The sequence below is a fragment of the Trachymyrmex cornetzi genome, unplaced genomic scaffold (genome assembly GCF_001594075.2).
Source record: "Trachymyrmex cornetzi isolate Tcor2-1 unplaced genomic scaffold, Tcor1.1 scaffold57, whole genome shotgun sequence".
NCBI classification, from domain to species: Eukaryota; Metazoa; Arthropoda; class Insecta; order Hymenoptera; family Formicidae; genus Trachymyrmex; species Trachymyrmex cornetzi.
In genome coordinates, this window is record NW_017299882.1 from 498,806 (window position 1) to 510,805 (window position 12,000).

General features: G+C 32.2%; 3 protein-coding genes across 4 annotated transcripts; 2 read left to right on the forward strand and 1 right to left on the reverse strand.

The window, feature by feature from the left end:
- Positions 1–411: 411 nt before the first annotated feature.
- Positions 412–2,466, forward strand: cbc (protein CLP1 homolog). Of its 2 annotated transcripts, none has more exons than XM_018515185.1 (4): positions 412–460; positions 747–849; positions 943–2,000; positions 2,312–2,466. In XM_018515185.1, the coding sequence occupies exons 2-4, from the start codon at positions 751–753 to the stop codon at positions 2,421–2,423; spliced, it is 1,269 nt and encodes a 422-aa protein (XP_018370687.1). In that variant the 5' UTR covers positions 412–460; positions 747–750; the 3' UTR covers positions 2,424–2,466. The 2 variants fall into 2 exon arrangements, with proteins under 2 accessions (XP_018370687.1, XP_018370686.1); XM_018515184.1 differs by having other exon boundaries at positions 448–460; positions 583–849.
- Positions 2,467–3,427: 961 nt separating this feature from the next.
- Positions 3,428–7,602, forward strand: Bdp1 (transcription factor TFIIIB component B'' homolog Bdp1). The gene is made up of 6 exons (XM_018515180.1): positions 3,428–3,754; positions 4,407–5,077; positions 5,222–5,675; positions 5,747–6,180; positions 6,672–6,776; positions 6,917–7,602. Exons 2-6 carry the CDS (start codon positions 4,432–4,434, stop codon positions 7,600–7,602), a joined length of 2,325 nt encoding a protein of 774 aa, XP_018370682.1. The 5' UTR covers positions 3,428–3,754; positions 4,407–4,431.
- A 1,096-nt stretch (positions 7,603–8,698) lies between these two features.
- On the reverse strand, positions 8,699–11,259 carry Secp43 (tRNA Selenocysteine associated protein). Its single transcript, XM_018515187.1, has 5 exons — positions 10,899–11,259; positions 10,601–10,798; positions 9,385–9,707; positions 8,998–9,197; positions 8,699–8,888 (listed from the first exon to the last, which is right to left on the reverse strand). The coding sequence occupies exons 1-5, from the start codon at positions 10,938–10,940 to the stop codon at positions 8,764–8,766; spliced, it is 888 nt and encodes a 295-aa protein (XP_018370689.1). The 5' UTR covers positions 10,941–11,259; the 3' UTR covers positions 8,699–8,763.
- Between the last annotated feature and the right edge of the window lie 741 nt (positions 11,260–12,000).

Here is a 12,000-nt window from a genome sequence, read left to right on the forward strand (position 1 = left end):
GAGTTTTATAGCGTTTTCGGCCCGATCGGGTTTGCACTAACCTGGGTTGGATTAATCTTTCCTATTGGTTGATGTCACACGCTCTACCAATAGGAGAGCGCAAAACGCCATTAATCCAACCCAGGTTGGTGCAAACCCGGTCGGGCCGAAAACGCTATTACTCTTACTTCTTACTCCGTGTATTGTAGACGGGCCTTGACACCAAACGCTGATTGGTGAAAAACGGATGATGAAGGTAATTTTACCCCTACAACCGGCTTTTCACCAATCAGAGCTCTGTGTCAAAGCGCTGTTGCCCGTATGAGGATCCGGGCTTACTCTGGCGCCATCTGTTCGCGGAGTGTGTGAAGTGTGTCCCTACAGTTTAATATTTATTTAAAGCGAGGAAGAGAGTTCTAGAACAGTCTAGTGCAGGAACAGAAAACAGACCACATGATTGAGCAATACGAACGAACTTAAGGTTAGTTTAGAACAATTAAGAAATGTCTGTATGTACTTTATTCTGACGAGATTGAACGAGATGTATGAGATACTCGTTATTTTAAAGCATTGGAGGTTATAACGATCTTGTTATTGTTCCAGTTATTTACCGATTCGTTCATAAATATTTACAAAATTTAATAATTGTTTTGCAAGAATTGATATATATTGCGAAATGCGAAAAAATTGGCACAAGAGTAACTCAACGTCGAGCTAACAAATTTTTTGTAATTAATTTCATCTGTATAATTTATCCAAAATAATAGAGAAATGGCCGACGAAAAGTCTGTAGTGCAAGAATTTAAATTGGATCCAGATTGCGAGTTGAGGTTTGAACTGGAGAGCAAAAATGAAAAAGTTACATTGGAGGTAATAGGACATGATGTTTTCATAAAGAATTAATTCCATTTATTATTAATTTTTTTTTATTTTATTGTGTAACACAAAATTTTGTTATTGCAGTTAAAGAATGGCTTGGCAGAAGTTTTTGGTACAGAATTGGTGAAAGGGAAAAAGTATGAGTTTACTGCTGGTGCAAAAGTTGCAGTTTTTACTTGGCAGGGCTGTACTATTGAATTAGTCGGGAAAACAGACGTCAGCTATGTAGCAAAGGAGACTCCTATGGGTCTGTACTTGAATTGTCATGCAGCAATGGAGCGAATGAGAGAGATGGCAGAGAAGGATGACACTAGAGGGCCAATAACAATGATAGTAGGACCTTGCGATGTAGGAAAGTCTACACTTTGTAGAATATTATTGAACTATGCTGTTAGAATGGGCAGAAGACCAATTTTTGTTGATCTTGATGTTGGTCAAGGACATATAGCGATTCCTGGGACTGTGGGTGCTTTGTTGGTAGAACGACCATCCAATATAGTAGAAGGTTTCAGCCAGCAAGCTCCACTGGTTTTCCATTTTGGACACAAATCGCCACAAACCAATGTAACGCTATACAACTTACTTGTAACACGTTTAGCAGAGGTCTGCTCAGATAGATTACAAGCCAACAAAAAAGCCAAAGCATCGGGGATTGTTATAAATACATGCGGCTGGATCAAAGGAGAGGGTTATAAATTGCTTACGCATGCTGCACAGGCATTTGAAGTGGATGCAATTCTTGTATTGGATCAAGAGAGACTCTATAACGAATTGGTGAGAGACATGCCAGACTTTGTGAAGGTAGTCTTTCTGCCAAAGAGTGGCGGAGTTGTCGAGAGAAGCCAGGCGCAAAGAAGTGAAGCAAGAGATCAGGGTGTTAGAGAATATTTCTATGGTTCGCGGACACCACTGTATCCACATAGTTTCGAGGTAAAGTGGAACGAAGCGAGATTGTACAAAATCGGAGCACCTGTTCTACCAGCATCTTGCATGCCATTGGGTATGAAGGCAGAGGACAATCTGACAAAACTGGTGGCTGTTACACCGGGACCCAGTTTGCTGCATCATTTGCTGTCTGTTTCTTTTGCCGATTCTCCTGAGGATGATGTAGTGCAAACTAATGTAGCTGGATTTGTTTGTGTGTTAGTATACAATATTCAATAATCTGATATTTACTATTATTAACTCTGCAATTTGGATCTTTCTTTGTTCAATCCAAGTTTATTTACTGTTTTAGGTTTTTTAAAAAATATAAAAAAATTCAAGATTACTTTTTATCTCTATTACATTATCAAATAATTTTCTCAATTAATTTAGGAGGGGAAACCATTCTTCTTTATTTTACAGAAATTCGAAAGTGAAATTTTGCTTATGCCGAAAAAGATCCAGATTGTAGACAGAGGATTAATAATCGATATTATTTTTCTTATAAAGATATATTTCTTATTTACAGGACTAATGTGGACGTTGAGAGGCAAACATTTACAGTACTTAGCCCGCAACCTAGACCATTACCAAATACAGTGTTGTTATTGTCGGATATACAATTTATGGACAGCCATTAGATTTATACTATTTTTTATTATTATTATAAATAAAGTGATAAAGGTAAATAGTGAAATAAAATATTTTTAATAAAATTGTAAATTTTTATCTGGCGCTTACATAAAGTTTAGGAGTTCAAGATGCAAAAATATATCATGTAGCATTTTATGAATATTTGTGTAAGTATTTGTATTATTCGTAAAAATATTTGTATTTAATATTTGAAGAGAATAATTAAGAAATATAAAACAAGAAAATTTCAATGTTGCGTACGTTTACAATATCCTTTCCTCTTTTTAATTTTCTCTATACTTATACAGTGTAAGTTAAATAATTATGTTAAATATATACACATATGAACATTGCATAAGCCCATTAAATGTCCCAAAATTTTTTAATTATTTTATATGACAATAGCTGTTCATTCTTTTCCATTTAAATTATCTATTTATTTAAATATTTAATTTAGTGGTTATAGTAAATATTTAATTGTTATAGAGACTGTCAAGTCTATTTTTTATAGTTCTTTATGTGTATTTATATTAGGTCTGTTCTTTATTCCTGCACTCTCTGAACTGGTGTACATGGTGTAATAAGTTGAAGTGAAATAAATGTATATTTGTTTCGTTTCAACTTATTACACTGTGTGCACCAGTTCAGTGAGTATAGAAATAAACGACAGACCTATTATTATGCTTTATATCTGAAATAAAATAAATATGTATTGAACAAGAGAAAAAAATATGAAAAATTTTAGTGACAGATGGAACAAATCTAAAAGTGTAAAATATTATACTTAATCATTTATTCTAACGTCCAATTAATTATTTACCTATTTTAATTTGAAAGTAGAAAATATGAAGTAATGCAACTATAAAAAGAACAAATCTATTAGGTCCTATTTATTTTATTCGCAAATGTTTTATTCTTTCTGCATCACGTTTCTTTATAAAAAAAACCCAGGAAAGAGAGGGGTGTAACTTAAGAAGCACTTGACGCGCTGATGCGTCTCCTTTGGAAGAGAATAAATGTGATCGATGTTATCACACATTGATACGCACATATTTACGAACTGAGAAGATAAGACTGAGGATGAGCGTAATGCAGGTATCATTAAAATGATCGATACTCGTGAATGACTTTTCCTCTCTTTGAGTCTAATGTATTCGGACAACGTCGAATTCATATTGGTCGCATGTGATTCCACGTGTTCCGCAATAACAAGGTGATACCACGCAGCCGCTTGTATATAGATAGCGAAGGATCACCGGAGATACGATGATGTCTCTTTGACTCTTGACGAACTACGGAGATCGCCTTTCACTCGCTCGTCGTAATAATTCGGTTGTCGGTGAGTGACACAACGAAATAACCTCCAAGTACATGTGACATCTCGCGTAGAGCATATTTATAGCTTGATCAAGAGAGAGAAGGAAGAAAAAATTAGGAAATTTAATTTTGTGAAGAAAATTAATCGAATGATTTAAGACAGAAGAAATAGGGTAACTATCTAGCACTGTATAACGTCAAAAGATTGAAGACGCTATTATTCTACCATCCGGTGAGAACTTAGAAAAAAGACATTTCGCGTGTTTTTGTTTGTGTTTGTGATATCAAATTGTGTTTGTGATATTCAAACTGTTTCTCAAGATGATACGCGAAAGAAACGTGAGATAGAGAGGGCGTTATTACATCTATTAATATTTGCTGATTTGTTATGTCCTTTCTTGGTCCTTCTGCATTGACAGAATATCTAGTTGAAAAGTAAATCTGCAGCAATTTTTGTTAATCAGTGGGTTGGATTTCTTTTTAGTTTAATTTTTTATATATAAGAGTTAATCTTTTTTTTCCTTCCAATATAAATAGAAAAAGAGAAAAGAATTATGCAAGAAGTTCAGCTAAAAAAATAGGTCACAAGGCCAAATGTATGATTTTATAATTTGGTAATTTTATTGATGAACTAGATTATTGCTTTATGATTCATTGGTACGTATTTTTTACAGATTCTATTGAAATATATATCCAATAATGCTGCGTCGGTTGCGTATTAAAGCTTTAGCTGCTGTGCCAGTTCGAAAAAAGCCTACGCAGAATTCAGCAGATTCTACTGAAACTAACAATGATGTTGATAAGGAAAAGAATGAAGAAAACATATCTAATATCAACGAGACAGTGCAAGAAATTACCAAAGATGTTGCACTGGTAAAAGAACAGAGAGAGAAAGATGTGATTAAGAATACATTCGAACAAAAGGAACGAAAAGAAAAAGATATATCCAATATTGATATATTAAAACAAGAAAAACTGGAAGAGAAAGATATACCTTGTATTGATATACCAGAACGAGAAGCTGCCAAAGATATTGAAAAGGTTGAAGAGGAAACTAAGAAGAAACAAGATAAAGTCAATTTAAGAGAATCAGTTATAGTTAAACTAAATTCCCAAGAATTATGTTCTCCAATCAAATCATATTCTCGAGAGTTACATGCTCAAACAAAGCCAAATTGTCAAGAGTTACATGCTCAAGTAAAGCCAAACTCTCAAGAGTTACATGATCAGGCAAAGCCAAACTTTCAAGAATCTCCATCTACTGGATTCAAGCTTGACAAAGTTACTGATCAGTCAATTCAAAAAAATATTCCGCCATCAGATGTGTCTACAGTAACAGATATTGGTAAGATAAAAAGAAATTGGGAGACACACGAAAATATTTTATATTTTGATTACTATCAATATATCTACAATAATCTTTAAGATTATAGATATAACAATATAATTTCTTTATAATTATATGTTCCTTAGTATACATATTTTTCAGCCTCTCCTACAAAGGTAATACAGAATCGTCCATGTTTTATGAGACCTACACCAAGATTGGACAGTAGCGGTAGAATAAGAAAGAACAGTATACAAGGAAGCGGTGCGAGCGCAAGTGAATCTGAGGATGAACACAGCAAGAGAGTCGCATCTGTTGTGCCAAACCGTGTACGAAATGATTCTGTCTGCTCTGTACAAAGCAATAAGGAAACTAATATCAATGATAATCAAAACAGTCCTCAGAAAATTAAAATAACACAGAAAAGACGCACGTTAGTTTCGGAATCTGCGAGAAAGCTGGCCGAAGCTAGAAGGGAGTTTTTACTAAAACACGAAAATAGAGCACCTGATAGAAGTCAGTTGAAAATGTACGACTTGATATATTATAATCCAGTGACAAATCCTATGAAAAAATTGTCAATTGAACGTAGAGCAGAATCAGTAACTACACCGCAGTAAGTATATTAAATTATAACGAAATATAAAACATTTGTACAAGAATTTTATTGATTTCATTTTTTTATAGACCAGTGGAAATGCCGGAAGAAGAAGACGAAGATGATCCATCGGCAATGCCCACGCCGCAAGTGAAAGTGGGTCCCGACGGTCAATTGATAATAGATGAACAAAGTCTTGTAATAGAGCAGACAGATGTGAGAAGAGATGAAGAAATATTGACGAATAGTGTTGCTATAGAAGATGATAATTTCCATAGCGGCGGTTTCTATAAAAGGCATAAGAGGAGCAAGGAGTGGCCGAAATGGGAAACATTTAAATTTTATAGAGTTTTAAATGTAGTAGGTACGGATTTTCTATTGATGCAGACACTCTTTCCAAATAGAAGTAGACAAGAAATTAAACAGAAATATAAGAAGGAGGAAAGGGTTAACCGACAATTAGTTGAAAAAGCTCTCAAATATCATCAAGAATTTGATACTGATATGCTACAAGAGCAACTAGGTATGTTTGTTTATAGATGTTTTTCTACTTTTATATATACTAGTTGTGAAATATATAAAACATTGTTTGAGGATAAGCGTAAAAAAACTTTGACAAATTATTTGAGAGTATTCTCAAGTAGAAAAAGAAAAATACATATATATATATATATATAAAGAAAACTGAATAGTGTGAGCGCTCAGTGATTTTTTAATATAATTGATTTCTATACTTAGATCCAGCGAAAAACTAAAGGTAAAAACCAATTACATATTAGATTCTGACCGCTCACTGATCAGTTTTCTTTGCTGAACGCAGTCAATGTTTTGATTAAAAATCATTTTATATCATGTTTATGATTTTATTATAATTGTAGTTAAACTTCAAATTGTAATTATGTAAACAATAAAAATTTGTCTATACTCTTGAAACATCTTTCATATGTGTTTGTCCTTCAGGTTTTAATATACATGTTATAAACAAGTAAATTACAAAATATGTTTTGCCCTTAGAAATGCTACAAAATCTGGAAAATATACAAAACACATCCAAAAAAGCACCGGAGAAATCTAAGAGTGGACAGTCCTTGAGCAGAAATCAAAGAAAACGCAAGCGTCGTAAGTATAATTTTAATTTTATAAATTAAATAATGTGATTATATAATAGTACAATAGAAAATTTCTTAACATATTAAAGAATTATATTTTATACGATTACATAGATTTATGGGAAATTAATCCAAAACAAACAATTGCAGGATTAGTAGCGGAAAGTATTGGAGAATGTGGATCACTACTCAATGATCCAGAACTTGAAGATACTATAGTGTCGACGACAAACGATGAAATCGATACAGAAATTTGTAGCGATACAAATAACGTTCTGCAACAAATGGCAAAGAAAAAAGCGCGGAGATCGAAAAAGCGCTCGGACGACAAATTCGATGATTATAGCTCTTGTACAGATGCTGATTCAGACAGCTCTGAGGAAGTCTATCAACTCAGACCGACTAGATCTGGCAGATTGTCGAAGAAGATAAGGAAGTTACAAGCGCCTGACTTAACTACACGTAACAGTAATAATGTAGAGAAAGAATTACCGGTAGACAACAAGATACCGTCACATGTAGCTGTAGAAATTACAGAGTATGTAAATACACAAGTTACGAATAGCGAAAACACGGAACCGTCTTGTTCCGATAATATTATGTCGATGATACCAAATATTAATCAAATGGAACCAGGAGCCTTGGTAATCGTCTCGAAAGAATCTGCAGAGAATCCTGGAAATACTATTTTACAAGTTTATATGGTTGCCTCCAATGACTCTAACACAACAGTCACATCTAGCGCGGCGTCTGGGAATCAGCTATCGGAGCCATCTTTGACCAATCAACCGGAAATTACCGAACCGATTGATATTGTGGATGATTCTGAAAAATGATCTTTTGCATTGCATTTAATTATAATCTAACTTTATATAAAGTTACAAAAATTGGAATATTCCTTGATAGGATATTAAATTTTGTTGTAAATTTATGTAAACTATGCATAAGATAAATTTTTATTTTTTTCACTTATATATATGTATATATATATATATATATACACACATATATATATATCGTATATATAAATGTGTAAACAAATTTTTTATACTAATTGCAAATTATGTATAAAACATTTTCTATCTGTAGATATAGAGTTATTTTGCGACGAAACGCAGATTGTGTTAAATATGATAAGGCTCGATTAATATATCTACGAAACGAGGGTCATGTAATCTACTTTTTTAATTTTTTTATCAGAAAGCGATAGCGGAATTTTTTATACGTCTATTTATTTTGCCATTCAATTTGTGCATTGAATAGTTTTCTAGAGCGAGATGAGAAATAATGATGGTATACAAAAAATTATTGCTCAGATGCTATGTCTATTCGGAATTCATAATTTGTTTTATTTCTAATTATAAAAATACACCAGGACTGTGTATATATATATATGTGTGTGTGTGTGTGTGTGTGTGTGTGTGTGTGTGTGTGTGTGTGTGTGTGTGTGTGTATATATATATACACACACATACGTAATACATTGTGCATTACAATCACTACTATTGAATAAATCAGTATGAAAATAAAAACAATTTGATTTTCTTGCAAAAAAAGTATCAGAATGTATGTAAACACATCAACTACGAGCATGTAGCGGTTAAAGCATAGTGTTATGATAATTATCAGCATTAAAAATACTGCCATAAATATTTTTTGTAAAATTATATCAGCGAATATTAAATGGCTTTTAAATAATAATAAAGCTGCAGAATATATAAACCGCATGTAAAACATTGAGCAACTGAAAAATGCATTTATTTATTTTTGCAATAAAAATTGCACATATTATATACTGAAAGTGATGGTTTTATTATCTTCAGTATCATAATTGATAAAATATACCCTTTTATATTTAAAAGATTGCGTAAAATTTATTTTTGGCATTTTTGCACGAGATAAAATTTTTATTTTTGTTGCATTTGTGTGATAATAGTGATAATGATAATAATGATAATGTATTTTTTGAGATTGTCTTATTTTTTTAAATTTAATCATTAATAGCATAATTCTATAGTATCACAAGGAATCCATTTTGAGCTTTCCAAAGCATCCCATAAATTATAATCTTGTTCAATTATTTCTCTGTTCACCTTATCGATGTCAATGGGGATTGAATGCTCTATAAAAAAAGAAAATATAAAATATTAGACTAGCATAGTTAAGATTTGTTTAAGAACATGGGATACATATTTGTTTCCTTACATCATCGTAAGAAGATAATAACATACCGATTAATTCTAATTCGTCTTCTTCAGGTTTTTGATCAGATACATAGCTATTGTAAGTATCTGATGTCGGCTCGCTTTCATAGTAACCTTGTTGCCAAGCGCTGTAACTATTCCAGTATGATGATGTATCATAATAATTATATGCCTCTGAATTCATGTTTGATGCTGGATATTCAGAAGTTGATTGTGGTGGTGTTGAACTAAAATCATTAATTTAAAATGAACTAAAATTATTAATTAAATATTATAGATAATTCTTTCTCTATACAATATAATGTCGAACGCGAATATTTTGTTCAGAATCATGACCAGACAAAAGAATTTATCCTATTTACAAACATATTATTTATATTTTTTAATGTACAGTTAATACATAAAATAACATACCCCGATATTTTGTTCCAAGGTCTAGGCACCGCATTGCAGATTTTCAAAGACTTTGTTCCAAGTCCTCTATAGCCATTCATAGTAATTAGACTGTTTTTCTGTTCTTCCTCATTGGCAAATCTGACAAACCCATAGCCCTTGCTAAATCCAGAACTATCCAATATAACTTTAGCCGTTCTGATTGAATTATACTTCGCAGCAAATGCCCTATATAAGGAATAATCATCTACGTCGGTGGACAGATCACCTACCCAAATACTGAATTCTCGCTCAGCAGCAGGTTTCCCAGTAGTGCTAGCGTGATTTAATCGGAATCGAACAGGCTATAAAACACATCAAGGAATACAACGTTCATTAACTCATTGCTAAAGCAATACTTGTTAAAATTTAGGTTTAGTATCTAGAATTGTCATCCTTGGTGTCATATATATATATACCAAAAATTTTAACTGAAAAAATATTCCATTGACAGAAAAAATTCTTAAAATATTTAATCTAAAAAATGAAGGTAGATACATTGTGGCATTATATGACTTGGAGAATAAAATTTCTAAATCAATTTTAGAAGCTTAATTCTGTATAGTAGAATTAAGGCAAAGGATTTATAATTTTTTTTCTATGAATTTTTTCTATTATATACGAAATAAGGAAAAAGTTAAGATCTGTATAGAATGATTTTTTTCCAGGAAGTCAACTCAACTTAAATACTATTGATTCTTATTATTATTAAAATAACAATTACTACTTAAATATAGTGTAAAATATATATTGTACTTATAAAAATTCCGTACTTATAAAGAAGGAACTTGAATAAAAAATTTATAGATCTTTTTTTTTCTATAAAAGTTATATAGGATGACTTCCTTACAAGAAGCCAACTCAACTTATTGTTAGATATTATTGATTGTTATTATTAAAAATAATAATTATTACTCAAATATAACAGGAGATATATATTGCACTTATAGTTCTATATTTGTAATGAAACTCTTTAGTAACAGATTTATAGATTCTTTTTTTATCAAAACTTGTAACTATAATGAAATCAGGAAAAAGCCAAGATGTACATAAGATGGCTTTCTTCCAAAAAGTTAATTTGATTTGGGTATTATTGATTGTCGCTTTAAGCAATATTAAAAATAATAACAATTATTGCTTAATTATAGCATAAGATATTGTATTTATAAAATTTAACGCATTATATACTAATACTTACAGGATTTGAGCCAGGTATCACTTTACCATTCAACTTGTGCATGGCATCGAGCGCCATTTCATCAGTTGGAAAATGTACAAAACAATATCCTGCAGGCTCACCAGTGTATCGATTCCGCATAACTTTTACTGTTTGTGGTTGTTCGCCCATTTTGTGAAATGCATTCATAATAAAGCTCTCTGTCATATATGGCTCCAACTACAATCAGATGATTTTTAATAATAACACTTATGTTGTGTGGAATATCTGTGGACGGAGAAATAATTTATTCTTCAAATTATTTAAACAATTTACTCACTCCACCCATCCATAGTTGACACAATACCATTGGCCCTGACATTTTTGTTGACTTTTTACAATCTATTTTTTCTGATAGTTATTTATCTTTTTTGATCTAACTGAATTTCGCAGAATAGGATAAAAAAAAATTATAAGAGTTATACCGTTTTGGTGCTATTCCTTTATCCTGACTGTATAACCAATTTTACACTGATCTTAGGTATTAGATGTACGTATATACGTACACTGTGATAATATACACTGTATATCTTTGCACGATATCTTATTGAATAAATCAATACAGAATAAACAATAATTCGTTTCGTGTGAGAAAAAAATTAAATTAAAGTGTATGTAAACACATGTTAGCCGCTAGTATCATACCGTTGACAACATATCTCATCAGATTTCTCTCTGCTTAAATAATGCATCTACACCTCATTCTCGGTGCAGACTGCAGATAAATAACCATACTCATATTTTGTCTCGCAGAAGCAATATTTTATCACGAAACTTTTTTTAGTTATGTTTTATGAAGCTGCGAAATTTGCTAAAAAGTTGTATTTTGTAACTTGATCCTCAAAATATCATAACAAATAAGATTATCTACACTTCTGTTTACTATGGGTGCATGCAATGGTCTAGTTAAAGTCGGCAAAGTAGAGATCTGTTTTTTCCAAAAATTTTGTACTAGGGCTCTAGTCTTGAAAAGAAACGTATACGAAAGTCTAGGGAAATACTATAGTATACGTAACGTATGCTGTAACATTTCCCTAGATTTTCTTTTCTATACGTTTCTTTTCAAGAATAGAGTCCCTAGTCTGTATGTACGAGTGCAATAAATTAGAGTGAAACAAATTATAGGTGTCTTATGGTACGTTTCCACTAAGCATTACGACGCGATGCAAAAGGAGGAAGAGTGAAGTTTATATATTTACACAACCCCTCTCTTTCTCTCTTTCGCGTCGCGTCGTGACGCGATGGACGACGCGACGCGTGACGCGCTCAGTGGAAACTCAGCCTAAGCGGGAAGCACAGACTCTTAAGGCCCGTCTACAATACACGGAGTAAGAAGTAAGAGTAAGAAATTGACCAATCACAGTCGAATGTGAGAAGAATAA